The sequence below is a fragment of the Halichoerus grypus genome, chromosome 11 (assembly GCF_964656455.1).
Source record: "Halichoerus grypus chromosome 11, mHalGry1.hap1.1, whole genome shotgun sequence".
NCBI lineage: Eukaryota > Metazoa > Chordata > Mammalia > Carnivora > Phocidae > Halichoerus > Halichoerus grypus.
This window is the reverse complement of record NC_135722.1, coordinates 26,600,844-26,628,706: the sequence shown is the minus strand read 5'-3', so window position 1 is coordinate 26,628,706 and position 27,863 is coordinate 26,600,844. Positions and strand designations below refer to the sequence as shown.

The following is a 27,863-nucleotide window of genomic DNA, read 5'->3' as shown; positions in this document are numbered from 1 at the left end:
CTAAATAGGCCTATATCCATTAAAGAAATTGAATCAATAACTAATAATCTAACAACAGAAAGCACCATGCCCAAATGGGTTTACTGGTGAATTCTATGAAACATTAAAAGAAGAAATGATACCAATTCTGTATAATCTCTTTCAGAAGACGGATGCAGAGGGAATACTTTGAATTCATTCTATAAGGCCAACATTATCCTAATAGCAAAACAAGACAGACATTACAAGAAAACTACAGACCAGTATTTTTCATGAGTGTAGATACAAAAATCCTCAACAAAATAACAGCAAATTGAATCTAACAATGTATAAAAATTATACACCATGGCCAAGTGGGATTAATCCCACTTATGCAAGGCTGGTTCAACATTCAAAAATTAATGTAATCCATTACATCAACAGGCAAAAAAAAAAAAAATCACACAATTATATCAAAAGATGCAGAAAAAGCATTTGACAAAATCCAACACCTATTTATGATAAAAATTCTTAGCAAACTAGGAATAGAGAGAAACTTCCTCAACTTGATAAAGAGCATCTAGCAAGAAAACATACAGCTAACATCAAACTTAATGGTGAGAAACTTCACAATTTCCCTCTAAAATCAGGAACAAGCCAAGGATGTCCCCTCTCACCAAATTTTCAATACCATACTGGAAGCCCCAGCTAATGTAACAAGACAAGAATAGGAAATAAAACAAAACAAAACAAAAAGATATACAGGTTTGGGAAGGAAGAAATAAAACTGGCTTTGTTCACAGATGACATGATTGACTATGTAGAAAATCTAAAAAAATCAACAAAGACCTCCCGGAACTAATAAGTGATTATAACAAGGTTGTAGAATATACTATTAATATACAAAAGTCAATCACTTTCTGTACTAGAAAAACCTACAGTTCTTCCCTCTTGTATAAGGAAAAATCCAGTTCTTCCTCCTGTGTTTTTTTCCCTGTGTGTCTCCTTTACACAGAACACTTCTGACACTTCTGGTCACCAAATATGTGGAGGTTTTCCCCCACCAAGCAATTCTCTGCAACACCAGTTGAATGTCCCCACAATTTAACTCACTTCTGACACTATCTACTTGAAGGCAGGACCAAATCCCAAAGGTTAAGGGCTCAGTCCCATAAGACTGCTCCCATCCCACTTCAGATGCCAATCACAAGTCCAGATGTTTCTGACTGATCGGCTATAAATAGAGGTTCCTATGATCCCCCTCTTAGGTTCCATTAATTTGCCAGAACAGCTCACAGAACTCTGCGAAACACAAGTTTATTAGTTTTTTAACAGATACAGTAAAGGATACAGATGAACAGCCTGATGAAGATATACAAAGGGCAATTATCTGGGAGGGTCCTGAGCACAGGGGATTCTGTCCTGGTGGAGCTGGAGTGTATCAACCCTCCCTCTGAAATGATACTATTGGGATTTTATGGAGACTTCCTCATGTAGGCATGATCAATTATTAACTCCATTTCCAGGCCCTTTTCCTGTGGAGTAGAGGGAGGTAGGGGAGAAGCAGGGCTAAAAATGTTAAGCTTCTAATCATGACTTGCTCTTTCTGGTGACCAACCCCCATCCAGGAGCCATCCAGGACCCCACCCAGAGTCACATTATTAAAACAAAAGATGCTCCTAGTGCTCTTATCACTTAGGAATTTATAAGGGTTTTAGGAGCCCAGTGTCAGGGTCAGGGTGAAAGACCAGATATTAGAACAAGAGGTATTCTTAGTGCTTTTATCACTTAGGAAATTACAAGTGATAGAAAATGGGGGCAGATATTTTCTATGATCTCATACTTTTAATTTTTGCTATAATTTTTAAGCAAAAATTAAATGCTTAGGTAAAAAATCTAACAAACTATATATAAGATCTACATGAGAAGAACTATAAAACTCTAATGAAAGATATCAAAGAACTAAACAAATGGAGAGATATTCTGTATTCATGAATAGGAAGACCCAATATTTTCAAGATGTCAGTTCTTCCCAACTTGATCTATAGATTCATTACAATCCCAATCAAAATCTCAGCAAGTTATTTTGTGGATATTAGCAAACTAATTCTATGGAGAGGGAAAAAGCCCAGAATACCTAACTTAATATTGAAGGAGAAGAACAAAGTTGGAGGACTGATACTACCCAACTTTAGCACTTATTATAAAACTACAGTAATCAAGTCAGTGTGGTATTGGTGAAAGAATGGACAATTAGATCAATGGAACAGAAATGAGAGCCGAGAAACAGACCCACATAAATACAGTCAACTGATATTTGACAGAGGAACAAAACTAATCTTTTCAACAAATGGTGATGGGACAACTGGACATTTACATGCAAAAAAAAGTGGGGGTGGGGATCTAGACCGAGACCTTAGACTCTTCATAAAAATTAACTCAAATGGATCACAGACCTAAATGTAAAATACAAAACTATAAAACTCCAGAAGATAACACAGGAGAAAATCTAGCTGACCCTGTGTAAGGCAATGACCTTTTAGGTACAATGCCAAAGTTATAATCCACACACACAAAAATTTGATAATTTGTACTTCATTAAAATTAAAAACTTCTGCTCTGCAAAAGACAATATCAAGAGAATGAGAAGTCAAATCACAGACTGGGAGAAAATATTTTTAAAAGCTCTATCTGATAAAGATACTGTTATCCAAATTATACATAGAACTCTTAAAAGTCAACAATAAGAAAACAAATAACCCAATTAAAAAATGGATAAGAGATCTGAACAGACACTTCACCAAAGAAGATACACAGATCGCAAGTAAACATATGAAAGGGTGTTCAACTTCATATGTCATTAGGGAATTACAAATCACAACAAGAGATACCATACACACCTATTACGAATGTGCAAAATCCAAAACACTGACAACCCCAAATGCTGGTGAGGCTATCGAGCAACAAGAACTCTCATTCATGGCTGGTGGGCATGCAAAATGATACAGCCACTTTGGAAAGCAGTTTGGCAGTTTCTACAAAATGAAACATACTCTTACCATACAATCGAAACAATCACGCTCCTTGATATTTATCCAAAAAAGTTGAAAACTTATGTGCACACAAAAACTTGTACATAGATATTTATAGTAGCTTTATTCATAACTGCCAAAACTTGCAAGCAACCAAAATGTCCTTCAGTAGAATGGATAGTTTGTGGTACATCCAGGCAATGGAATATTATTCAGTACTTAAAAAAAAAAGAAAAAAGCTACCAAGCCATGAAAAGACATTAGACAAAACTTAATGCATATTACTGAAAAAGCCCATCTGAAAAGGCTACATTCTATATGATTCCAACTCTGTAACCTTTTGGAAAATGTTCCAAAACTGTGGAAATAGTAGAAAGAGAAGTAGTTTCCAAGGGTTGGGGGGAAGGGACAGATGAAAAGGCAGAGCACAGAGGATTTTCAGAGCAGTAAAATATTTTGTATGATACTATAATGCTGGACACATGTCACCAAACATTTGCCCAAACTCAGATAAAGTACAAAACCAAGAGTGAACCGTAATGTAAACAATGGAATTTGGAGGACACTCGTGTGTCAAGGTGGTGCAGGATGTTGGCAGTGGGAGAGACCGCACATGTGTGGGTTAGCTAGTACATGGGAACGCTCGATACTTGCCATCCAATTTTGCTGCAAAGCTAAAAATGCTCTAAAAAATAAAGTTTATTAATTTAAATAAAACAAAACCAGTGAAATTCAACATATACATATAGCTGTAAATGCTTGGAGTGTTTTTTCTTCCCTTTTAAAAGCAGGCTTCATTTAAAACCAAGATGAAAACATTGATCCCAAATTTAAATTTTCCTCAAAAGTTATATATGAACACTATCATCCATATTCATTTATTTATTGAATCCGAAATATGTATTGCCAAAATGACTTGTTGAGGTTTGGGGTGTAATTTTTGTAAATGACTGACAACCACGGTGGGGGTTATATTCTTCCTGGTTTATAACCACTAAGGCCATTTTTCTACTTCTGAGCCAATGACTGTGACATGAGGAATAAAATGTTTATGGCCTTCTGCCAATCTAGATCTCAATGTCCAATGTAGTCCTTCACTCATGATGCTCCAGCCATACCAGACTTTCTCCAGTCCCTCACATATACCAAACTCCCGCCTATACTTAATCTTAGCCAAAAGTCCGAGAAGTGATTACTAAAATTCTTTCCTACCTTTTGCACATGCTGTTCTCCTTGCCAGAGTATTACCTACTCTACGTGATGCTCCCTTTCTGGGTTCCAGTAACTTATCTTCTGGCTGTTTTGGGGGTCCAGTATGGGGACATCTCTATTGCCTGAAACATTATTCTCTTCCCTCCCTATCCCTTTACCTCCAATGTAATAAATTCACCTATTATAATGTCATCACAACGTTTTTCTTCATATCATTTACAACAGTTTTAAATTATTTGGTCTGTGTGATTATGTATTTTCTGTCTAACTCCTCCATTGGACTATAAACTTCAAAAAAGCAGGAAAATGTTTTATTTTCTTCAGACCTGTATCCTTAGTGCCACATAGTACCTGACACATACAGTCATTCAAGTATTGAATGAATGAAGAATCAATGAATAGGGGCGCCTGGGTGGCTCAGTCGTTAAGCGTCTGCCTTCGGATCACGTCATGATCCCAGGGTCCTGGGATTGAGCCCCGCATCGTGCTCCCTGTTCGACGGGAAGCCTGCTTCTCCCTCTCCCACTCCCCCTGCTTGTGTTCCCTCTCTCGCTGTGTCTCTCTCTGTCAAATAAATAAAATCTTAAAAAAAAATGAATGAATAAATGGTGCTGAGATTGACATACAGTAAATATCGGCTATTCATGTCACCATAAAAAGGCATGCCACTGGTGACAGAATATTTTGAATGGGTTAGAACAAATTCATTCATTACATCTACTGGAATCATAACTCACAGTTTGTGAATCTGTATTTAAAACGTATTTTTCTTTATACCAAAAAATATCTACCCAACTTTTTCCAATACTATTTCATAAAACTAATTAGACTATAATTTTACCTAATACTATAAAACTGTATCAATCATACCTTCTTTAAACTGCATATTTCAGATTCTTGTTTTTTATTTAAAGCTGAAAGTCTTTTGTTTAGCTGTATTGCTTCCTGTACTGCAACGTGAAAAACATTTAGAAAAATATTATATTCAACATCAATTTAAGGAAAGTATCACTAAAATGGACAGGGAAAATAGCCTCAATGCAATGTAACGATTATTGAATTTAAATATTAAAATGCCATTTAATATTACTAGTAGCAGATAAGTTCAATTTATTTATTATAAATAAGCTCATTTAATCACTCCCTATTAAATATATAAGTTTAAATAAGATAGTACCTACCATTTTGTTCTAACTTTTCATGATTCTCTTTTACCAATCCAAATTGACCTGTTATCGTGCCATAATATTTCTCAATTTCATTCAGTTGCTTCTGATGATCTTCTTTAGCCAGAAGATGTAACTGGACTTTTTGTTCCTATTTTGAAGTTATTTAAAATGTTATAAATATATAAAACACACATATACAACATATATGCACACATATATTTAAACATACATAAAAATTGTTTTTAATAACTTATTACAAAATAGGCCATGAAAAAGTGCTGAGTACACCATAGGGAGGAAATGTTAAGGAGATACTTCTAAACCTATGTAAAATTAAAGCCTTTTTTGTCTTGTAACAAAATAGTCATTTAAATTTATACTGCCCTTATTTAGAATTTCTTTTTCAAAAACCAACTAGTTTCAGAGGCTCCTGGGTGGCTCAGTCAGTTAAGCATCTGCCTTCAGCTCAGGTCAGGATAGAGTCCTCATCGCATCGGGCTCTTTGCTCAGTGGGGAGCCTGCTTCTCCCTCTGCCTGCCGCTCCCCCTGCTTGTACTCTCATGCTCGCTCTCTCTCTCTGGCAAATAAATAAATAAAATCTTTAAAAAAAAATCAACTAGTTTCATTTATAGAAACGTTAATTAGTCCAAGCCAGCACTAAGCAAAATCACGAGACTATTAAAGCAATACTCTTGATAATTTAGGAAAGGAATTCTTTTCTCTAAATTTGGGGGTGCAATTATGAGTGCAGTATTGAAACTCAAGTAATTTTTCTGATTTTAATGAGTATAGCCCCTTCTCATTGCATTAAAAATTGAATTATGAGGATAATATCTCTGAGAGACAGGGAGGCAATACAGTATAGTAGGAAGTCTACTTAGGCTGAGAAACATAATTGGTAAAAATTGGACCCAATGTATATTTTAATATGGGCTTTCACTGCTTTTGGCTAAAACAACTTGTTTTGTCATACTTAGAAATGTGACTTTCAATTTTACAAAGAAATCTTATGTTAATAAAATCAATAACTTTTTTTTAAAGGTTTTGACCTTGACTTGGCATTGGTAGAATCACTGACTGGTTTCACAACTTTCATTCATTTTTGCCACATGCTTCAGCACCCATGATGAGCAGTGATAAAGAACAGTGTGAGTCTATCGGCTGGTACTCAGTAATTGTTTTCTGAATGAATTGTTTTTCTGTGGAGTTGCAACAGTGTAAATTTGTTAGATTTACCTGGCCTGTATCTGTTTCCCTTATCCAGTATTATCACAATTTCAAGTATTTACTTTTAGTATTTCTTCCTCATTACAATCTAGTAGAATTGAAATTCACATGCTCTATTCTCCCCTAGTCAAGTGAAGGGCATATTACTCAAAGTAAACCAACTGACTTCTACCTTTTTGGAATTTGAAACTTGAGCAAAATGACTATGAAACGAAATAAGTTCAATAGTGATCCTATCCAGACTGATGAGACTTCTGTCCTGGGTTCCTTCAACCTGCTTCACAAACTCTGGAATTACCCTGGTCTCTGTTCATTCTCAAACCCATTCTTCACGCAAATTGATTCTGAGTGCCTCCACTAAATTTCCTTTTGCATAAATTAAACAGAGCCAGTTCCTACTGCTTAAAACCAAAGTACAGGCAGTATTGCAAAGTAGTCAAAAACGAATCTGCCTGTGTTCACATACTCCCTTTGTAATTTAGTTGCGGTGTGACCTTGGGAAAATTATCCACCCTATCTTTAAAACAAAGATTCTAAAAGTATCTCCCTTATAGGGTTACTCTGAGGATAAAATGAATTAATACATATAAAAACACAAAGAACAGATGCCTGCCACAGAATAAGCACAATATGTTTTGTTATTATTATTCCTTAAGTGATAAAAGTACCTTCAGTAGTTTTAACTAATTTTATTTAGAGTAAGAATAGCCCTAATATTAATAAAGAATACACATTACAACTTAAATTGTACCTAACTATATTCTCTTGGCAAATTTGATGATAGTCTTAACTTTTCCTTTTTCTTTTTTTAAAAGATTTTATTTATTTATTTGACAGAGAGAGACAGCGAGAGAGGAACACAAGCAGGGGGAGTAGAAGAGGGAGAAGCAGGCTTCCCACTGGGCAAGGAGCCCAACACGCGATCCCAGGACCCTGGGATCATGACCTAAGCCGAAGGCAGATGCTTAATGACTGAGCCACGCAGGCGCCCCAATAGTCTTAACTTTTTCAAAGAGAGATTTTAATGATTTTAAGCAAAGTGATAATACCGTTAGTAATGATCACGATGGATGAATTGAAAGTTTCCCATATACTTCTATGGGCTTTTCAAATTCACTACTTAGTCATTTGAATTAATCATGTAAGTTATAAACACAAACAAGCTGACAAGTGTACTTACCCTGAAGATCTTATGCCTACCTGGGTAGTCACTATTTTCAATAACTAAACAATGAAAAATGATGAACCATATTCCATTCCTCTACAATACTACTTAATTCTTTAATCTAGAGAATTATACTTGCTTTCAGCAGATGTGTAAAAACCTAACACAATTTCACTAAAATTAGTCTAAAGGCATTACTTCAATCCAAGGAATTTTTTTAAAAGATTTTATTTATTAGACAGAGAGAGACACAGACAGAGGAAACACAAGCAGGGGGAGTGGGAGAGGGAGAAGCAGGTCCCCCGCTGAGCAGGACCCTGGGATCATGACCTGAGCCGAAGGCAGACACTTAACAACTGAGCCACGCAGGCATCCCAATCCAAGGAATTTTTTTTAAGTTTTTATTTTAATTTCAGTTAGCTAACATACAGTCTAATATTAGTTTAAGGTGTACAATATAGTGATTCAACAATTCCACACATCATCTGATGCTCATCATGACAAGTACACTCCTTAATCCTCATCACCTATTTCACTCATCCCCCCACCCACCTTCCCTCTGGTAACCATCAGTTCTCTATATTTAAAAGTCTGTTTCTTGGTTTGTCTCTTTTTTAACTTTACTCATTTGTTTTCTTAAATACCACATATGAGTGAGATGACACAGTATTTGTCTTTCTCTGACTGACTTATTTTGCTTAGCATTATACCTTCTAGCTCCATCCAGGTCATTGCAAATGGCAAGATTTCATTCTTTTTTATAGTTGAATAATATTCCATATTATGTGGAATATTTTTATATCTCACATCTTCTTTATCCATTCATCTATCGATGGACACGGGCTGCTTCCATAGCTTGACTACTGTAAATAATGCTGCTATAAACACAGGGGTGCATGTATCCCTTTGAATTAATGTTTTTGTATTTTTTGGGTAAATACCCAATAGTGTGATTGCTGGATCATACAGTTCTTTTTAATTTTTGAGGAAACTCTACACTGTTTTCCACAGTGGCTGTACCAGTTTGCATCCTCATCAACAGTGCATGAGTGTTCTCTTTTTTCCACATCCTCCCCAACCCTTGTTGTTTCTTGTGTTTTTGATTTTAGCCATTCTAACAGGTGTGAGGCGCTATCTCATTGTGGTTTTGATTGGCGTTTCCTGATGATGAGTGATGTTGAGCATCTTTTCATGTGTCTGTTGGCCACCTGTATGACTTCTTTGGAGAAATGTCTTTCGTGTCTTCTGCCCATTTTTTAATTGGATTATTTGTTTTGGGGGTGTTGAGTTTTATAAGCTCTTCATATATTTTAGAAACTAACCCTTTATTGGATATGTCATTTGCAAATATCTTCTCTTATTCCATAGGTTGTCTTTTAGTTTTGTTGATTGTTTCCTTTGCTGTGTGGAAGTTTTTTATTTTGATGTAGTCTCAATAGTTTATTTTTGCTTTTATTTCCCTTGCCTTGGAGGACGTATCTAGAAAAATATTGCTACAGCTGATGTCAGAGACATTACTGCCTGTAGTCTCTTCTAGGATTTTTATGGTTTCAGGTCTCACATTTAGGTCTTTAATCCATTTTAAGTTTATCTTTGTATATGGTGTAAGAAAGTGGTCCGGTTTTCCCAACACCATTTGTTGAAGAGACTGCCAACAGTTGGATATTCTTTCCTGCTTTGTTGAAGATTGACATAGCCATGGGTTTATTTCTGGGTTTTCTATTCTGTTCCACTGATCTGTGTGTCTATTTTTATGCCAGTACCACACTGCTTTCATTACTACAGCTTTGTAATATAACTTGAAGTTCAGAATTGTGATGCCTCCAGCAATTTGCTTTTCTTTTTCAAAATTGCTTTGGCTATTCATGGTCTTTTGTGGTTCCATACAGATTTTAGAATTGTTGGTTCTAGCTCTGTGAAAAATGCTGTTGGTATTTTGATAGGGATTGTATTAAATGTGTAGATTGCTTTGGGTAGCACAGATATTTTAACAATATTTGTTCTTCCAATCCATGAACAGGACATGTCTTTCTATTTCTTTGTGTCATCTTCAATTCCATTCTGTGTTCTATAGTTTTCAGAGTATAGGTCTTCACCTTTTTGGTTAGGTTTGTTCCTAGGCATCTTATTATTTTTTGTGCAATTGTAAATGGGATTGCTTTCTTAATTTCTCTTTCTGCTATTTCATTTTTGGTGCGTAGAAATTCAACAGATTCCTGTACATTGATTTTGTATCCTGTGATTTTACTGAATTAGTTTATCAGTTCTAGTAGTTCTTGGCTGAGTCTTTCAGGTTTTCATTATAGAGTATCATGTCATCTGCAAATAGTCAAAGTTTTACTTCTTCCTTACCGTTTTGGATGCCTTTTATTTCGTTTTGTTGTCTAATTGCTGTGGCTAGTACTTCCAGTACTATGTTGAATAAAAGTGGTGAGAATGGACATCCTTGTCTAGTTCCTGACCTCAGGGGAAAAGCTCTCAATTTTTCCCCATTGAGGATGATGTTAGCTGTGGGTTTTTCATATAAGACTTTTATTATGTTGAGGTATGTTTCCTTTAAACCTACTTTGTTAAGAGCGTTTTTTATCATGAATGGATATTGTACTTTGTAAAATGCTTTTTCTGCATCTATTGAAATGATCATATGGTCCTTATTCTTTCTTATTGATGTGATGTATCATGTTGATTGATTTGCAAATATTGAACGACCCTTGTATCCCTGGAATAAATCCCACTTGATCGTGGTGAATGATTTTTTTAATGTATTGTTGACTTTGGTTTGCTAGTAACTTACTGAGGATATTTTGCATCTATGTTCATCAGGGATACTGGCCAGTCGTTCTCTTTTTTAGTGGTGTCTTTATCCAGTTTTGGTATCAGGATAATGCTGGCCTCACAGAATGAATTTGGAAGTTCTCCTTCCTTTTCTATTTTTTGGAATAGTGTGAGAAGAATAGCTATTAACTCTTCTTTAAAAGTTTGGTAGAATTCACCTGTGAAGCCAGTTGGTGCTGGACTTTAGTTTGTTGGGAGTTTTTTTATTACTTATTCAATTTCTTTGCTGGTGATCACTCTGTTCAAATTTCTATTTCTTCCTGCTTTAGTTTTGGTAGGTTATATGTTTCTAGGAATTTATCCATTTCTTCTAGGTTGTACAATTTGTTGGCATATAGTTTTTCATAATATTCTAATTGTTTGTATTTCTGTGGTATTGGTTGCTATTTCTCCTCTGTCATTTGTGATTTTATTTGAGTCTTTTCTCTTTTTTTCCTGATAAGTCTAGCTAGAGGTGTATCAACAGAACCAGCTCCTGGTTTCGTTCATCTGTTCTACCATGTTTTTTTAGTTTCTAGATCATTTATTTCTGCTCTAATCTTTATTTTTTCCTTCATTCTGCTGGTTTTAGGTTTTGTCATTGTTCTTTTTCTAGTTCCTTTAGGTGTAAGGTTAGGTTGTTTACGATTTTTCTTAGTAGTCCTATATTGCTAGACACTTCCCTATTAGAACTGCTTTTGCTGCACCCAAAGCTTTTGGGCTGTTGTGTTTTCATTTTCATTTGTTCCCATGTACTTTTTTATTTCTTTTTGTATTTCCTGGTTGACCCATTCATTGTTTAGTACCATGGTATTTAACCTCCATATATTTGTGGTCTCCAGATTTTTTCTTGTGGTTGACTTCTAGTTTCATAGCATTGTGGTCAAGGAATTTTTCAATTTTTCAGCTTTGATCAATTTTTATGTAGTGTTATGAGAATATTGTCCACTACATATTAATATAGGCTTCTTTAACCTCCCATTAAAAAAATGGTAAATAGGCTGTTAATGCCTGTAAAGATTAATAATCCTGATAACTAAAACTGCAGTAAAGATTAAAGTGATTTAATTGGTTTTCTCTACATACATAGAGCTTTATACACATTAGAATAATTTGTTATATACTCTATTATTCCAACATCCTTTGCTTAAAGCCAAAGTCAATTCAATTAAAATGAAGTTTTATTTGTTTGCATATCATAATTCTGATTTTCAAATACATTAACCAATTCAATGGCCATGATATTATAAAGACTTGCAAATTACATGGGCACACATAGCTCATTAGCCCATACAGGCCCATATGGGGCTGTTCATATATGAACCCACTTGGCTGCTCTGATTCAGTTTTGATAATGAGATGAAGAGGCCAGCTGTCAAGTTTGCTGCTAATCGCATGTCAGCGAATAGCTTAAATTCTTTGGGAAGCAACAACAAAAACAGATTGGTATCACTTGCCTGAGAAAGCCAAGAACATTTTAAAGAATAATATAAATAACTCGATAGCGTTGTTATTAAAACTTTAATATTACATACTATATCATAGTAAAGATAACTTTATTAAGATGACTAAGAAATAGTTAAGGACGTACTGTTTTTGTTCTTTTTACCTCTGTGAATTGGTTCAAGCTATTTTCTTCTTTTACACAATTTTATTACTAAATGCAAAAACTTTATCCACAGAAAATGTTAGGATTCATTGCTTTCCAAATACAAACTTAAATTTTAACAAACTTAATCCATGAAAAACAAGAGTAGAGGAAGAGAAGACAGCATCTGCATGATTAAGAGGGAAGTGTACAGGTACATGTGTGTGCGCGTGCGTGTGGTCTCAAAGATTACATTAAAACTCCGAGGCATTTAAAACAGGAATAATTTAAAAATAGTATTTACACACAACTTTTTATAATTACATTTACTAATAAAAGGTATAGCTGCTCACTTCCTTCTTATTGCCTTATGGAGACCAATTTGAAAACCTTTGGGAATAAAATTAATTTCCCTTAAAATAATTAATTCATTAAAGTAAATTTTAGAGAAAAAGATAAAACTCAAGAAACTTCATACATTCTTCAAATCTATTTTGCAACTTACCTTTCAATTTTTTCACTATGACCCCAAAATAAATCAATGGGGTTATAAAACTCACTTTTTAAAAAACCTATGGCATCTTTCTTAAGATATTTTTACCTTTTTTAGTCACAAAGATAAGGTATATAATACTTAAAAAACTAACTTAAAGTTACACTAACAGTTTGTGTGTACAGATACAAATTATATTTATAATTATGAAGATTATTTCCAGACAAGTGTTCATTCTAAAAACGTTCTACTATGAAAGGAAAAAATGTGGTAATTTTAAATCATATGAAACCTTCAGTATTCAAACTTTAATTTAATAAAGAAAAATAAATCTTTCTGTAAGTCTTTGCTTTAGAGGAAAGTGATATACAAAAAAATAAAACATAACTAAGAAATGGTTGGATATGTTTTTACTTCATTTATTAAGTCTTATCAGCTACTCATTAAAAACATAGTCACCTGATACAGTAATGATGAGAACACAACAAGAAAGATTTTCATCAATCACCAAATCACAATAATAGTTAATTTGATGTTCTATAGTTTTTTTAATAAAGATTTTATTTATTTATTTGTCAGAGAGAGAGCTCGCAAGCACAAGTAGGGGGAGTGCAGGCAGAGGGAGAAGGAGACTCCCCGCTGAGCAGGGAGCCCGATGTGGGGCTCGATCCCAGGACCCTGAGATCATAACCTGAGCCGAAGGCAGATGCTTAACTACTGAGCCCCCCAGGCGCCCCTTCTATAGTTTATTTTTATTATTTTTTTTTTTGCATTCTTTCTATTGGTAATGATGAATGTAATTATTTGTTCAATAGAAGGTTAGGGTACTTTTAGAGCTAGGTGAATCCTTCAATTCATAATTGTGTTAATTTATCTAGAGACATATTACCACCTCTACACAAAAATCAGCTTATTGAATTCCCAAAACACAGAAATTTACTAGTAATTAAGGGCTCACCTAGAGGAGATCATGAACTTCTTTACAATTTTCTCAATACTGTTTTAAAAATTATTTCTTTTTGGACACTTAACTTAATCAGTTGCTTCCCAAAATCCTGTCTTGACACAGTGACCATTTTGTCTCCTGTCTTGCCCATAGAATTAAGTTACATAAAAGAAAAATGATTTTAATATAATAAGATTAACTTAATTACTGAATATAGTACTTTGAATAAAGGTCATTTGAAATACATAGAAATAATGTAAGAATGTTTAGAAAAAAGATTATTTTTAAAACTTAAATCAATTATCTAAAATACATTTAATATTCTGTCAGAATGGGTATAAAATATCAATTGTACGTATCAATATATACAATTATTTTAATGCCAAATTTAATGCTTTGAATTGTCAGAAAAAACATTGTCACTATAAAATATCATTTTAGAAGGTTTTTAAGAGGTTGTCATTCACATTAACAAAATACTCAGACGTGACTGAAAACTTGTTTTCATTTTTTCTAAGACTGTAAGTATCTGTTTGATGAAATTTTAAAGTGGAATAAAATAAAACACATTTTATGTTGCCTTTGATCTTTAACTTGTAGCCTTATCTCCCAGGTCAGAGGGCACATTATTCAATTTCACTATATTTTGTGTAAAACCACTGTAGCGTTGAAGATGACTTTCAGTACAAATGTCATGGTACTTAAAGCTAAACCAGAATCTAGTTTTTCAGCTTAATTAAAATCATAGTTTAAAAGAGTCTGACAATATTATCTTTATTCTTTCCAGTTGAACAGCGACAGAATTTTCACATCTTTTATTTAATCAAGCTTAGCAATCTTTCTAAGCCTCTTTTATTTTCTAACACATCAAAAACAATTTCACGAAGCAAAACAGTTACTTTATTTTTCTGTACTTAATAAGAAGTGATCTCTCATTTCTTACTTCTCATACATACAATATATAAACTTCACTCAAAAATTACTTTTACTTGTCTTACAGTCTGCTCCAAAGAAGGAAGACTGAAATAGCATAAGTCCACCCAAAAAGCCCTCAGAAGATTTAAGTGGATATGGGAGAATTCTGCTCAAACAAAAATACAGAAAAAAATCCTTCTGAATCAAATAGGGATAGGAAGAGAGAAGATCAAAGTAAATATTCCATATTATGCTATAAAAATGTAAATATTAGTTTTTAATATACTATAGAAGAGGAAGGCACAACAAACACTTGTTGAATGATAAAGAATGAGTACCATATCCCAAGTGTCATATTCAAATGCAACTTCGTATTATTTTAAATTTTCAGGCAATCATTAATAACTACATGTTTGCATAAATACCTAGAAAAGATAATAAAATAATAGGTTTTGTTGTTCTTATTTCCTTGTTCTTTGATATTAAAATAAGCCCTCTACCAATAATGGGAACTGGGTTAAATTTATTTTGTAATATGTAAACACTATGTAATCCAGAAATAAATTTGTGAAGTAAATTCATTTAAGCTATACTTGAAACTGTAATTCAGTCCTTTAAAGGGAATATTAATACCCAGTTTCAACTTATTTTAATATAAATGCCACATTTATATTGACAAAGATACTACAACATTGGGGGTGCCTGGGTGGCTCAGTTGGTTAAGCGACTGCCTTCGGCTCAGGTCATGATCCTGGAGTCCCGGGATCGAGTCCCACATCGGGCTCCCTGCTCAGCAGGGAGTCTGCTTCTCCCTCTGACCCTCCCCCCTCTCATGCTCTCTCTATCTCATTCTCTCTCTCAAATAAATAAATAAAATCTTTAAAAAAAATAAAAAAAAAAAAGATACTACAACATTATGTGCTAATCTGGGGAGTGGGTGTATATTTTGTAATCTCCTTACCATTTCACTTACTTTCTTCTGTAAAGAATATTTAGAAACCTTGAAAAAACAGAGAGAAAATTCATTATAATTCTGCACTTATCTGTTATCCTCCTGATATTAAAATTGTATGCTATAAAATGTGGTGTTTATTTCCTATGCACTATTTTTTCCTTGGGACATTTTTTTCAAGATGTTATTTACCATAACTTTCTTCTGTATAACAAAAACAATATATTCACTAATTATTCAACACATATTTATGGAGCACCTACTATATACCAGTCACTTTCCTTAGGACTCTGGGATACAGCACTGAACTAAACAAATCCCTGACCTTTAGAAGCTTTCTGTCTAGTGGGGGTACTGGTAGACAGACAATAAAATATAGGTAAAAAGTACAAAGGTTAGAGAGTGACAACTACTACGAAGGAAAATAAAGCAAGCAGAATAGCAAGAGCAGTCCAGGAGAGTTTGCTACTTAGTATCAGCTCTTCATTGAAGAAAATTTGATAAAATGAAAAAGCATAGGGTAAAAAGTTTTAAACAAACCATCTCACAACCCAGAAATAACAATCATTAATACTTTGATACTTCCAGTTATTTTTCTATGCATTTATACTTTAAAAGAGATCCAGTGGGGAGGGAATAATAATATATGTACTATTTTGTGACCCATTTTTACTTAATATATGACAAGCACCTTTTTATGACAAAGTAATCTACAATGCAACTTTTTAATGGTTACATAGTATTCCATTGTTTAACTTAATACCATAGTTTACCAAATCACTCTCATTTTTGTAGGTTTACCCAGTTTGCAGTTTTATGACACTACTGTGAAATAAACATGCTTATACCAAGAACTATAGTTACTCATTTTAGCAGAATAAATTCCAAGAAGCAGAATTCCTAGTATTTGTTCCTTTTCATAGACTTTTAACAATTCTTACATAGTCCTCTAGAATGGCTGACCAAGTTAAACTCCAACCAGCTGTGGATGAATGCTCATTTTCTTAAACTGTTTATATTTGTTAAATTTTAAGCAAAAATAATTACTTTACATTTCCTATTCTGAAATCAATCTAGCCTTCTGCCTTGAATAAGCTGATAATTTTATTTCATTTTGTGGAATAGGTCATAGGTGATTTATTTCTTCAACAAATATTGAATGCATACTGTAAGTAAAGCATTAATATACACAATGGGGGTACAATACTGAACCCAAAAAAATCCTGTCCAGATTAAACTCTGGGAATTGTAGAAAATAACCAATATAAATAAGTTTAAATATATGATCTATTAAATATTGATAAGCACTAAAGAAAAATAAATCAAGGAAGGAGATTACATAAGATGCCCAAAAAAATCCTTTCTGAGATGGCATCTCTTGAGTCAAGACTTGATAGGACTGAGGAAGACAATTTCAGCAACTGCAAAGGCCCTAAGGTAGGACAACATTTGGAGTGTTTGTAGAACAACAAGAAAGAGTAACTGGAGCTTCTTGCAGACATGTGTCTGCCCTTGTTTCACGGGCTTTCTGCACAGCATGACCCCCAAACACCAGTCTTTGATCCTGCCTCAAACAAAGAAACTGAGACTGCCTCCTGCCCCCAAGCCAGAGGTGACATCGATCTCTCATCACTTGCTGCAGGGAGAAACAGCAAGAAGCAATTGAACATATTGATGAAGTACAAGATGAAATAGACAGACTTAATGAACAAGGCAGTGAGGAGATTTTGAAAGTAGAACAGAAATATAACAAACTCCACCAACCATTTTTTCAAAGAGATTGGAATTGATTGCCAAAATCCCAAATTTGGGGGTAACAACATTTGTCAATGATCCACAAGTATCTGTACTGTTTGGAAGGAAGATGAAGAGGCACTGCATTATTTGACAAGAGTTGAAGTGACATAATTTGAAGATACTAAATCAGGTTACAGAATAGATTTTTATTTTGATGAAAACCCTTACTTTGAAAATAAAGTTCTCTCCAAAGAATTTCATCTGCATGAGAGTGGTGATCCATCTTCAAAGTCTACTGAAATCAAATGGAAATCTGGAAAGGATTTGACGAGACGTTCAAGTCAAACACAGGATAAAGCCAGCAGGAAGAGACAGCCTGAGAAACCAGAGAGCTTGTGCATCTGGTTTACTGACCATTCTGATGAAGGTGCAGATGAGTTAGGAGAGGTCATCGAAGATGATATTTGGCCAAATCCATTACAGTACTACTTGGTTCCTGATATGGATGATGACGAAGGGGAAGGAGAAGAAGACAATGATGATGAAGGATTGGAAGATATTGATGAAGGAGATGAGGATGAAGGTGAAGAAGATGAAGATGATGATGAGGGGGAAGAAAAAGAAGATGAAGGAGAAGATGACTAATGAAACACTGATCGATTCCAACCTTCCTTTTTGAATTTTCTCTAGTCCCTGGGAGCAAGCTGCAGTCTTTTTCCCCCCTCGTCTTGTGCTTATTTGCCCTGTTTTTTGAAGTCTCTTCTCTCTCTCTATACCATGGTTCTCAACTTATTTTGGAGGGAAATACCTTGAGTAGAATACACTGGGAAAAGAATCTCTCCCCCTTTCTATTCCAAATTCATTTTTTTATCATTCTGTTTTTTTATTTTATTATGTTATGTTAATCACCATACATTACATCATTAGCTTTTGATGTAGTGTTCCATGATTCATTGTTTGCGTGTAACACCCAGTGCTCCATTCAATACATGCCCTCTTTAATACCCATCACCAGGCTAACCCATCCCCCCACCCCCCTCCCCTCTAGAACCCTCAGTTTGTTTCTCAGAGTCCATAGTCTCTCATGGTTCATCTCCCCCTCTGATTTCCCCCCCTTCATTTTTCCCTTCCTACTATCTTCTTCTGTTTTTTAACATATAATGTATTATGTTTCAGAGGTACAGGTCTGTGATTCAACAGTCTTACACAATTCACAGTGCTCACCATAGCACATACCCTCCCCAATGTCTATCACCCAGCCACCCCATCCCTCCCACCCCCCACCACTCCAGCAACCCTCAGTTTGTTTCCTGAGATTAAGAATTCCTCATATCAGTGAGGTCATATGATACATGTCTTTCTCTGGTTGACTTATTTCACTTAGCATAATACCCTCCTGTTCCATCCACGTCGTTGCAAATGGCAAGATTTCATTCCTTTTGATGGATGCATAATATTCCATTGTATGTATGTATGTATGTGTATATATATATATATATATATATATATATATACACACACACACACACACCACATCTTCTTTATCCATTCATCTGTCGATGGACATCTTGGCTCTTTCCATAGTTAGGCTATTGTGGACATTGCTGCTATAAACATTGGGGTGCACGTACCCCTTCAGATCACTACATTTGTATCTTTGGGGTAAATACCCAGTAGTGCAATTGCTGGGTCGTATGGTAGCTCTATTTTCAACTTTTTGAGGAACCTCCATACTGTTTTCCAGAGTGGCTGCACCAGCTTGCATTCCCACCAACAGTGTAGGAGGGTTCCCCTTTCTCCACATCCCCGCCAACATCGGTCGTTTCCTGACTTGTTAATTTTATCCATTCTGACTGGTGTGAGGTGGTATCTCATTGAGGTTTTGATTTGGATTTCCCTGATGCCGAGCGATGTTGAGCACTTTTTCATGTGTCTGTTGGCCATTTGGATGTCTTCTTTGGAAAAATGTCTATTCATGTCTTCTGCCCATTTCTTGATTGGATTATTTGTTCTTTGGGTGTTGAGTTTGATAAGTTCTTTATAGATTTTGGATACTAGCCCTTTATCTGATATGTCATTTGCAAATATCTTCTCCCATTCTGTAGGTTGTCTTTTGGTTTTGTTGACTGTTTCCTCTGGTGTGCAAAAGCTTTTTATCTTGATGAAGTCCCAATAGTTCATTTTTGCTCTTGCTTCCCTTGCCTTTAGCGATGTTTCTAGGAAGAAGTTGCTGCGGCTGAGGTCGAAGAGGTTGCTGCCTGCGTTCTCCTCTAGGATTTTGATGGACTCCTGTCTCACATTTAAATCTTACAACTATTTTGAGTCTCTTTTTGTGCGTGGTGTAAGGAAATGGTCCAGTTTCATTCTTCTGCATGTGGCTGTCCAATTTTCCCAACACCATTTGTTGAACAGACTGTCTTTTTTCCATTGGACATTCTTTCCTGCTTTGTCGAAGATTAGTTGACCATAGAGTTGCGGATCCATTTCTGGGCTCTCTATTCTGTTCCATTGATCTATGTGTCTGTTTTGTGCCAGTACCATACTGTCTTGATGATGACAGCTTTGTAATAGAGCTGGAAGTCCAGAATTGTGATGCCGCCAGCTTTGCTTTTCTTTTTCAACATTCCTATGGCTATTCGGGGTCTTTTCTGGTTCCACACAAATTTTAGGATTATTTGTTCCATTTCTTTGAAAAAAGTGGATGGTATTTTGATAGGGATTGCTTTGAATGTGTAGACTGCTCTAGGTAGCATGGACATGTTCACAATATTTGTTCTTCCAATCCATGAGCATGGAACATTTTTCCACTTCTTTGTGTCTTCCTCAATTTCTTTCATGAGTATTTTATAGTTTTCTGAGTACAGATTCTTTGCCTCTTTGGTTAGATTTATTCCTAGGTATCTTATGGTTTTGGGTGCATTTGTAAATGGGATCGACTCTTTAATTTCTCTTTCTTCTGTCCAAATTCATTTTTATCCCTTCCTGTCACAACAACATTTTATGGAATCAAGACCCCTGTGCTCTGTGGGAAAAAAGAAAAATCTTCTGCTCCCTTAGCCCTGTGTAGTAGTGCATAGAATTCTAACTTTTCCTCCTTTCTCTGTATATTGGGCTCAGAGATTACACTGTGTCTCTATGTAAATATGGACAGTTAGCACTTACCAACGTGTATCTGTCTACTGTCTGTTGTTAAAAAAAAAAAAACTTTAAAAATGGGGTTATAGAATGTCAGCAAAAGGTCAGTTTGAGATGTTTAGGTAGCTTAAGTGGGGATTTTGACAACACTGTCTTCTCCTTTGGCATGTTTAATTGTGATGTTTAACGACACCCTGTAGTTTAAGTTGACACTTTTAAAATAAAATTCTCTCCTAATGATGACTTGAGTCCTGCCACTCAATGGGAGAATGAGCAGAACCTGTAGGATCTTATTTGGAATTGACATTCTCTACCATAATTTTGTTCCTGTTTATTTTTAAATTTCTTTTTCTTTCTCTGGAAAGGAAAGATGATGCTCAGTTTTAAACATTAAAAGTGTACAAGTTGCTCTGTTACAATAAAATTAAATGTGTACACACACACAAAAGAAAAACAAGAAAGCCAATGTAGCTGGAAGGGAACAAGCAAGGGGAAGAACAGCAATAGAGGAGTTCAGAGAAAAGTAGGAGGCAAGGGGGGCAATTCATTGTCGGTCTTGCAATGCATGATATAGATTTAGGTTTTTACACTGACTGTGACAGGAAGACATTGAAAAGTTCCAAGCACAAGTATAACATACCCTGACTTGCTTTTTTAAAGGGTCACTCTGTTGACACTAACAGGGGACACAGGTGGAAGCAGGAAAACCACTTAATAAGCTATTGTCATAATCCGGATGAAAGAGGATAATGAAAGAGGACTAGAGTTTTAATAATAAATATAGTGAGAAGTGGTCAGATTCTGGATATACTCTGAGGGGAATGCTGGAAAAATTTGCAACAGGAAAAAAAGGGAAGCATAATTAATGAGGAAAGAAAAGACAGAGAAGTTTTCAGGAGGGGGATATTTTCTAAAACAAAAAAATCATGTTCATGGTTTTGAATATATCAAATTTCATGTCAATCCAGGTGGGATTTGGGGCTGGAGATATATATTTGAAAGTCCTTTGCACATAGATCCCATCTGAAAGACATGAGATGGTATGAGATCAGAGTATCTTTTTAAGTTTTTTTATTTATTTATTATTTATTTGACAGAGAGAGATAGCAAGAGCAGGAACACAAGCAGGGGGAGGGGGAGGGGGAGAGGGAGAAGCAGGCTTCCCGCCGAGCAGGGAGCCTGACGTGGGGCTCAACCCAGGACCCTGGGATCATGACCTGAGCCGAAGGCAGACACTTAAACGACTGAGCCACCCAGGCGTCCCTAGATCAGAGTATTTTTTGAAGCATACAGACAAAAGAAAAGTAAAAGGGTAGAAGTCATCTAGAAAAAAAAAAAGAGGAAAACAAACTTCAGAACACTTTCACTCTAATCCTGAATTTATTATTTGCTACTGTAATATTTAATTTTATGTGGCTACTTGACTGGAACAAAAGGTGCCCAGATTAAACATTTCTGGGTGTGTCTGTGAGGGTGTTTCTGGGTGACATCAGCATCTGAGGCAGTGGAATCAGTAAAGTAGATTGTGGCACTTCTCTGCTTCCATAGTTGGGTAACCCAATCCCTCATAATAAATCTCTTCCTATATGTATATACTATTGATTCTGTTTCACTGAAGAACCTTCACTAACATAGCTACCATTTGCCAAAGGTAAAACTCATACATCTAGAGCAAATTTATAAAATTCTTTCAAGTCACTGTTTGTTCTTCACACATTAACACCTCTGCATTTAATTCTTTCTGAATCATGATTCACAGCTACATTTTATCAACATCTCTAGAGCATTTCCCACCTTAAAAAGCTACAACATAGTTACATTCCTATGAAACATAAATAGAATTTGAAAGTAATATAACTAGATTCACATGAAATCTTTTTATGGAGGCTATTATATATAATGACTTTTTTCATTCTAAAATTACATAGAAGTGGATTATAGTATAAGATACAAGCATCTTTCCAATACAGAAACAAAACTATACTGACACTAATTAATTTATTAAGTATAGAAGACAATTTCAAAGATAAAGTACAAATGTCTTCCTATTATAGTTATCCCTCACTTTATGAAAAATTTTATAAAAAGCTGACTATAAAATACATTTCTTTACAGCAAACCTTATTTTCCCATTAATTTTCTATTAACTGGCTTTATATTATTTGGGACTGTAGTAAGGAACTATCAGTTTCCCTTTTGTAGACCTTGTTATTGTTTACATGTTTTTAGTGAACGGCCATTAAAATTTTTAATTTTAGGGCACCTGGGTGGCTCAGTTGTTAAGCGTCTGCCTTCAGCTCAGGTCATGATCCCAGGGTCCTGGGATGGAGCCCTGCATCGGGCTCCCTGCTCTGCAGGAAGCCTGCTTCTCCCTCTCCCACTCCCCCTGCTTGTGTTCCTTCTCTCACTGTGTCTCTTTCAAATAAATAAATAAAATCTTAAAAAAAAAAAGAACTTATAAAACTCAACACCCCCAAAACAAATAATCCAATTAAAAAATGGGCAGAAGACATGAAAGACATTTCTCCAAAGAAGTCATACAGATGGCCAACAGACACATGAAAAGATGCTCAACATCACTATTATCAAGGAAAGGCCAATCAAAACTACAATGAGATATCACCTCACACCTGTGAGAACAGCTAAAATCAAAAACACAAGTAACAACAAGTGTTGGGGAGGATGTGGAGAAAAGAGAACACTCATGCACTGTTGGTGGAAACACAAACTGGTGCAGCCACTATGGAAAACAGTATGGAGGTTCCTCAAAAATTTAAAAGAGAACTACCCTATGATTTAGCAATCACATTATTGGGTATTTACCCCAAAAATACAAAAACACTAGCTCAAAGGGATATATGCACCCCTATGTTTATAGCTATGTTACAATAGCCAAACTATGGAAGCAGCCCAAGTGTCCATTGACTGATGAATGGGTAAAGAAGATGTGGTATATATATATAAAATGGAATATTATTCAGCTATAAAAAAGAATGAAATCTTGTCATTTGCAATGACATAGTTGGAGCTGGAGTATACAATGCTACGCAGAATAAGTCAGTCAGGGAAAGACAAATACCATATCATCTCACTTGCATGTGAAATTTAAGAAACAAAACAAACAAGCAAAGTTTAAAGAGAAAGAGAGAGAGAGGCAAACCAAGAAAAAGACTCTTAACTATAGAGAATAAACTGATGGTTACCAGAGGGAAGGTGGGTGGGGGGATGAGTGAAATAGGTGATGGTGATTAAGGGGTGCATCTGTCATCAAGAGCACTGAGTGATGTATGGAATTGCTGAATCACCATGTTGTACACCTGAAACTAATATAACACTGTATGTTAACTATACTGGAATTAAAATAAAATTTAAAAAGAAGCTGAGTAAGGTGAGGAGGGCAACCCTGAAAAAGTGCAACCCAGTTCATGGTGTCAGAGTCCGAGCAGGGAAAAGAGGGCATCCATATTAGGAAGGAAGGCATGGCAAAATGGTAAACTGGTTGAATACTGGGTAGTTTATCAAAGAAGTAAATATATTAAGGATAAAGAATGGCGCATTTCTCACTGTAAGAGGAAAGAAATGTATAAATACAGAAAGGAAATAAACTAAAATTAACCTCGTGGTTTTGTATTAAAATTGGAGGTAATGTGAATTCATGATTTTTGATATACATAGGTTGTTAGGGAAATAAACACTATAAATTATAAATAAACATAAATTATATTTGTGTGTATATAAATACATACGTAGATCTCTGTCCACCAAGAAAGTCTGAGAGCAGTGATGTATCAATAGTAATAAGTACAATAGTGCCCAGATCTTTGCTTCTACATACCATTTTCCACTAAAAGGAACCAGGGCAACATGGCATTCATTCCAGTGCAAGGTCAAGTAAATTACAAAATGATCCTGGCACATTTTGCTTTTATCTAAAAGCAGGAAAATGCTGAAAGAATGAAGATATATCTAAAGGACTCAGTAATCAGTTTTATGGACTTCCACTAGCCAAATCAAGGATAATCTGAGCAACAAAATAAATGATAGTCATAGATTTTAATCCACTGAAAAAATCTGTAAGTCTACACTGATATAAAAAAATAAACGAATATAGTAGAAGTTTGGTGAGAAATATTTACATAATTTCAAAGTATCTCCTTAAAAAATACTCTGATTACAAAGGGGAAAAGAGTACCTTTACAATGGAGAAATCTGTCTGATACTACCTTACAAATGATCAAACTGAACATCACCAATAGTGAAAATGAAATCAAGAACTATCTGATAGGATTTGATTATAAGAACAAGACCTTTCTTCTGTAATATTACTGCCAAAGATATACAACGAATTCTAATCATGAGGAAACATCATTATAAACAGACATTGAGAGATATTCTACAAAATAACTGTATGTAATCTTTAAGAGTGTCAAAGTCACAAAAATTACTCAAAGATTGAGGAACTAGTCTAGATAAAAGAAATTAAAGAAGACAAATAAATGCAACACAAGGTTTCAAACTGGATCTTTTGGCTATAAAACACCTTATTAAGATAACTAGTAAAACCTTATTGGGGCATGAGAATTAGATTATAATTATGTGTCAATGTTAACTTACTGATTTTGATGGTAGGAGAATGTCCTTGATTGTAGGAAAGATAAACTATAGTTTTGGGGGTAGTAGAGTATCAGACTGGCATACTACTCTTAAATCACTCAGGAAAAAGTAAGTTCTTTATATTGTATTTCCAACATCTCTGTAAGTTTATGATTCTCCAAACTATAGAAGTATTCAAATGTCTAACAATTCCTCATGGATAAATGTACACACTACAGCAATTTAATTCCCTTTGTCACTGTGGTTAAGTAAGGCCTAATAAAATTGTGTTTCAATGGTACAAACAATACATTATGTATTAAATACACCCTCAGTTCTGTAGGAGTAATTACTATCTTAATTTATAAATTCAGTAAGTTTAAAATTTAGTGAAATAACATGACATCATAGAACTACAGAGCTTAAAATGTGACAGGTCATTACTCATAATCCAACTTTTACCACCTTCCATCTATGCTCTCTTATTCATGCCGCTTCTGGGTGGGTGAATGAAGACCTCTCCCTAAATTCCTTACTCCTGACATCCAGAGTAATGTAGATACATTACTGGTTCATGAAATGATCTTGTTTAGGAAATTCTTTTTTTGTTTGTTTGTTTGGGAAATTCTGATGTTTTTAATTTCTTCCTTTCACCTGAAGGAAAATTGAGGCTCAGGAAGACAAAGTGTCTTACCACAGGATCATGTAATAAGTCATTAATAGGAAAAAACAGTTTACTTAAAACCTATAGATAGAAAATGCAACAAAATCAGGAAAATACATGTATAAAAATAAATTCAATACAAAAATAGAAATCATTTTTAAAAGAACAAAAAAAAAATGTAGAGCTGAAGAATGCAATGAATGAAATGAAAAAATGCAAGAGAGAGCTTTAAGGCCACAGTGAATTGAAGAACTAGTGAACTCAAAGACAGACCATTTGAAATTATTCAATCAGAGAAGAAAAATGAATGAAAGAGGGTGAAGAAAGCCTAAAAGATTTATAAAACAGCATCAAAGGAATCAATATAAGCACTATGGGAGTCCCAGAAGAAAAGAGAAAGGGGCAGAATAAAGCTTATTCAAAGAAATAATGGCTGAAAATTTCCCAAATCTTGGGAGGGAAATGGACATCCAGATTCATGAGACTCAGAGCACTACAAACAGAATGAACCAAAAGAAGAATACACAGAGACAAGTTATAATCAAGTTGTCAAGTCAAGGAAAAAGAGAATTCTGACAGTAGCAAGAGAAATGCAATTTGTCAAGTATAAGGGAACTCCAATAAGATTATCTGTAGACTTCTCAGCAGAAACCTTGCAGGCCAGAAGAGAGTGGGATGATATAGTCTAAGTATCAAAAGAAAAATCTGCCAACCAAAAATACTATACCTAGCAAAACTACCATTTAAAAAATGAAGGAGAAAGTCTTTCCCAAACAAAAACTAAGGGAATCAGTTACCACTTGACTTGCCTTATAAAACATACATAAAGAAGTTCTTCAAATTGAAACAAAAACATGCCAAACAGCAATGCAAAAGCACATGAAAGTATAATTCTCATTTGTAAAGGTAAGTATATAGACAAATACAGAGTAATTCAAGACTGAATCGGTAGTACATAAATTACTTTTAACCCTTATATAAAAGTTAAGAAATAAAAATTAATGAATACACAATATAAAAAGATGCAAACCTTGGCTATAAGAACACAAAGCTGAGGGGGCAAAGTGTAGACTTCAGATAACCATAAAGATAAAAACCTATAATACATACACAAAAGATAAAAAAAAAAAATCAGAGAAAAGCACTACAAAAATATCAAATAACAAAGGAAGACAAGAGATGCACAAAACTACCACAAAACAGAAAACAATTTACAAAATGATAGCAGTAATTCCACACCTATCAATAATTACTTTAAATGTAAATGTATTAAACTTTCCAACCAAAAGGCATAGAGTGACAGGGTAAAAAAAGAAAAAAAAACAAGACCAAGTGATATATAGCTGTTCCCACTTATCTGTGGTTTCACTTTCCATGGTTTCAATTACCCGTGGTCAACTGCAATTCGGAAGCAGATGATTCTCCTGATGTATCATCAGAAGGTTAATAGAAGCCTAACACTACATCATTCACCTCACTTCATCTCATCACATAGGCATTTTATCATTTCACACCATCAAAAGAAGAGAATAAGGGTGAGCATATTTTTTTTAAAGATTTATTTATTTGAGAGAGAAAGAGAGTGGGGAGAGTGGGAGAGGGAGAGAGAGAATCTTCAAGCAGACTCCCTGCTGAGTGTGGAGCCTAATGTGGGGCTCGATCTCACAACCCTGAGATCATGACCTGAGCTGAAATCAAGAGTCAGATGCTTAACCGACTGAGCCACCCAGGTGCCATGAAGGGTGAGTTTAGTATAATAAGATATTTTAAGAAAGAGAGGGGGAAAAAAGAAAGAGAAAAAGAGAGATCACATTCACATAACATTTATTACAATATATTGTTTATAATTGTTTTATTTTATTATTAGTTATTGTTAATCTCTTACTGTGCTTAATTTACTTTATCATAGGCATTTATGTATAGGAAAAAAACAGTATATTTAGGGTTCAGTACTATCCATGGTTTCAGGCATCCACTGGGGGTCTTGAAACATACTCCCCACTGATAAAAGGGGACTACTGTACTATCTACAAGAGACTCACTTTAGATTTAAGGACACAAATAGTCTGAAAGTACAGAGATGAAAGAGATATACCAGATAGTAACCAAAAATAAAGCAGGGGTGCCTATATTTATATCAGACAAAATAGACTTCAGGTCAAAATCTGTCTGTGGAGACAAAAAAAAAGGTCATTATATAATGCAAAGGAGTCAGTTCAACAGGAAGCTGTAACAATTGTACCTGCATCCAACATCTGAGCAC

General features: G+C 34.8%; 1 protein-coding gene and 1 pseudogene across 1 annotated transcript in view; one reads left to right on the top strand and one right to left on the bottom strand.

Annotated features, from left to right (window-relative positions):
* CCDC73 (coiled-coil domain containing 73) overlaps positions 1–27,863 on the bottom strand; it is a 116,435-nt gene that overhangs the window by 51,295 nt on the left and 37,277 nt on the right. Inside the window, exons 6-8 of the mRNA XM_036086374.2 lie at positions 15,481–15,519; positions 5,384–5,519; positions 5,073–5,152 (exon numbers count right to left, since the gene is read on the bottom strand). Coding sequence (XP_035942267.2) covers positions 5,073–5,152; positions 5,384–5,519; positions 15,481–15,519 — 255 coding nt within the window. The remainder of the gene's footprint in view (positions 1–5,072; positions 5,153–5,383; positions 5,520–15,480; positions 15,520–27,863) is intronic.
* LOC118532036 (protein SET-like) lies at positions 17,009–17,855 on the top strand (annotated as a pseudogene).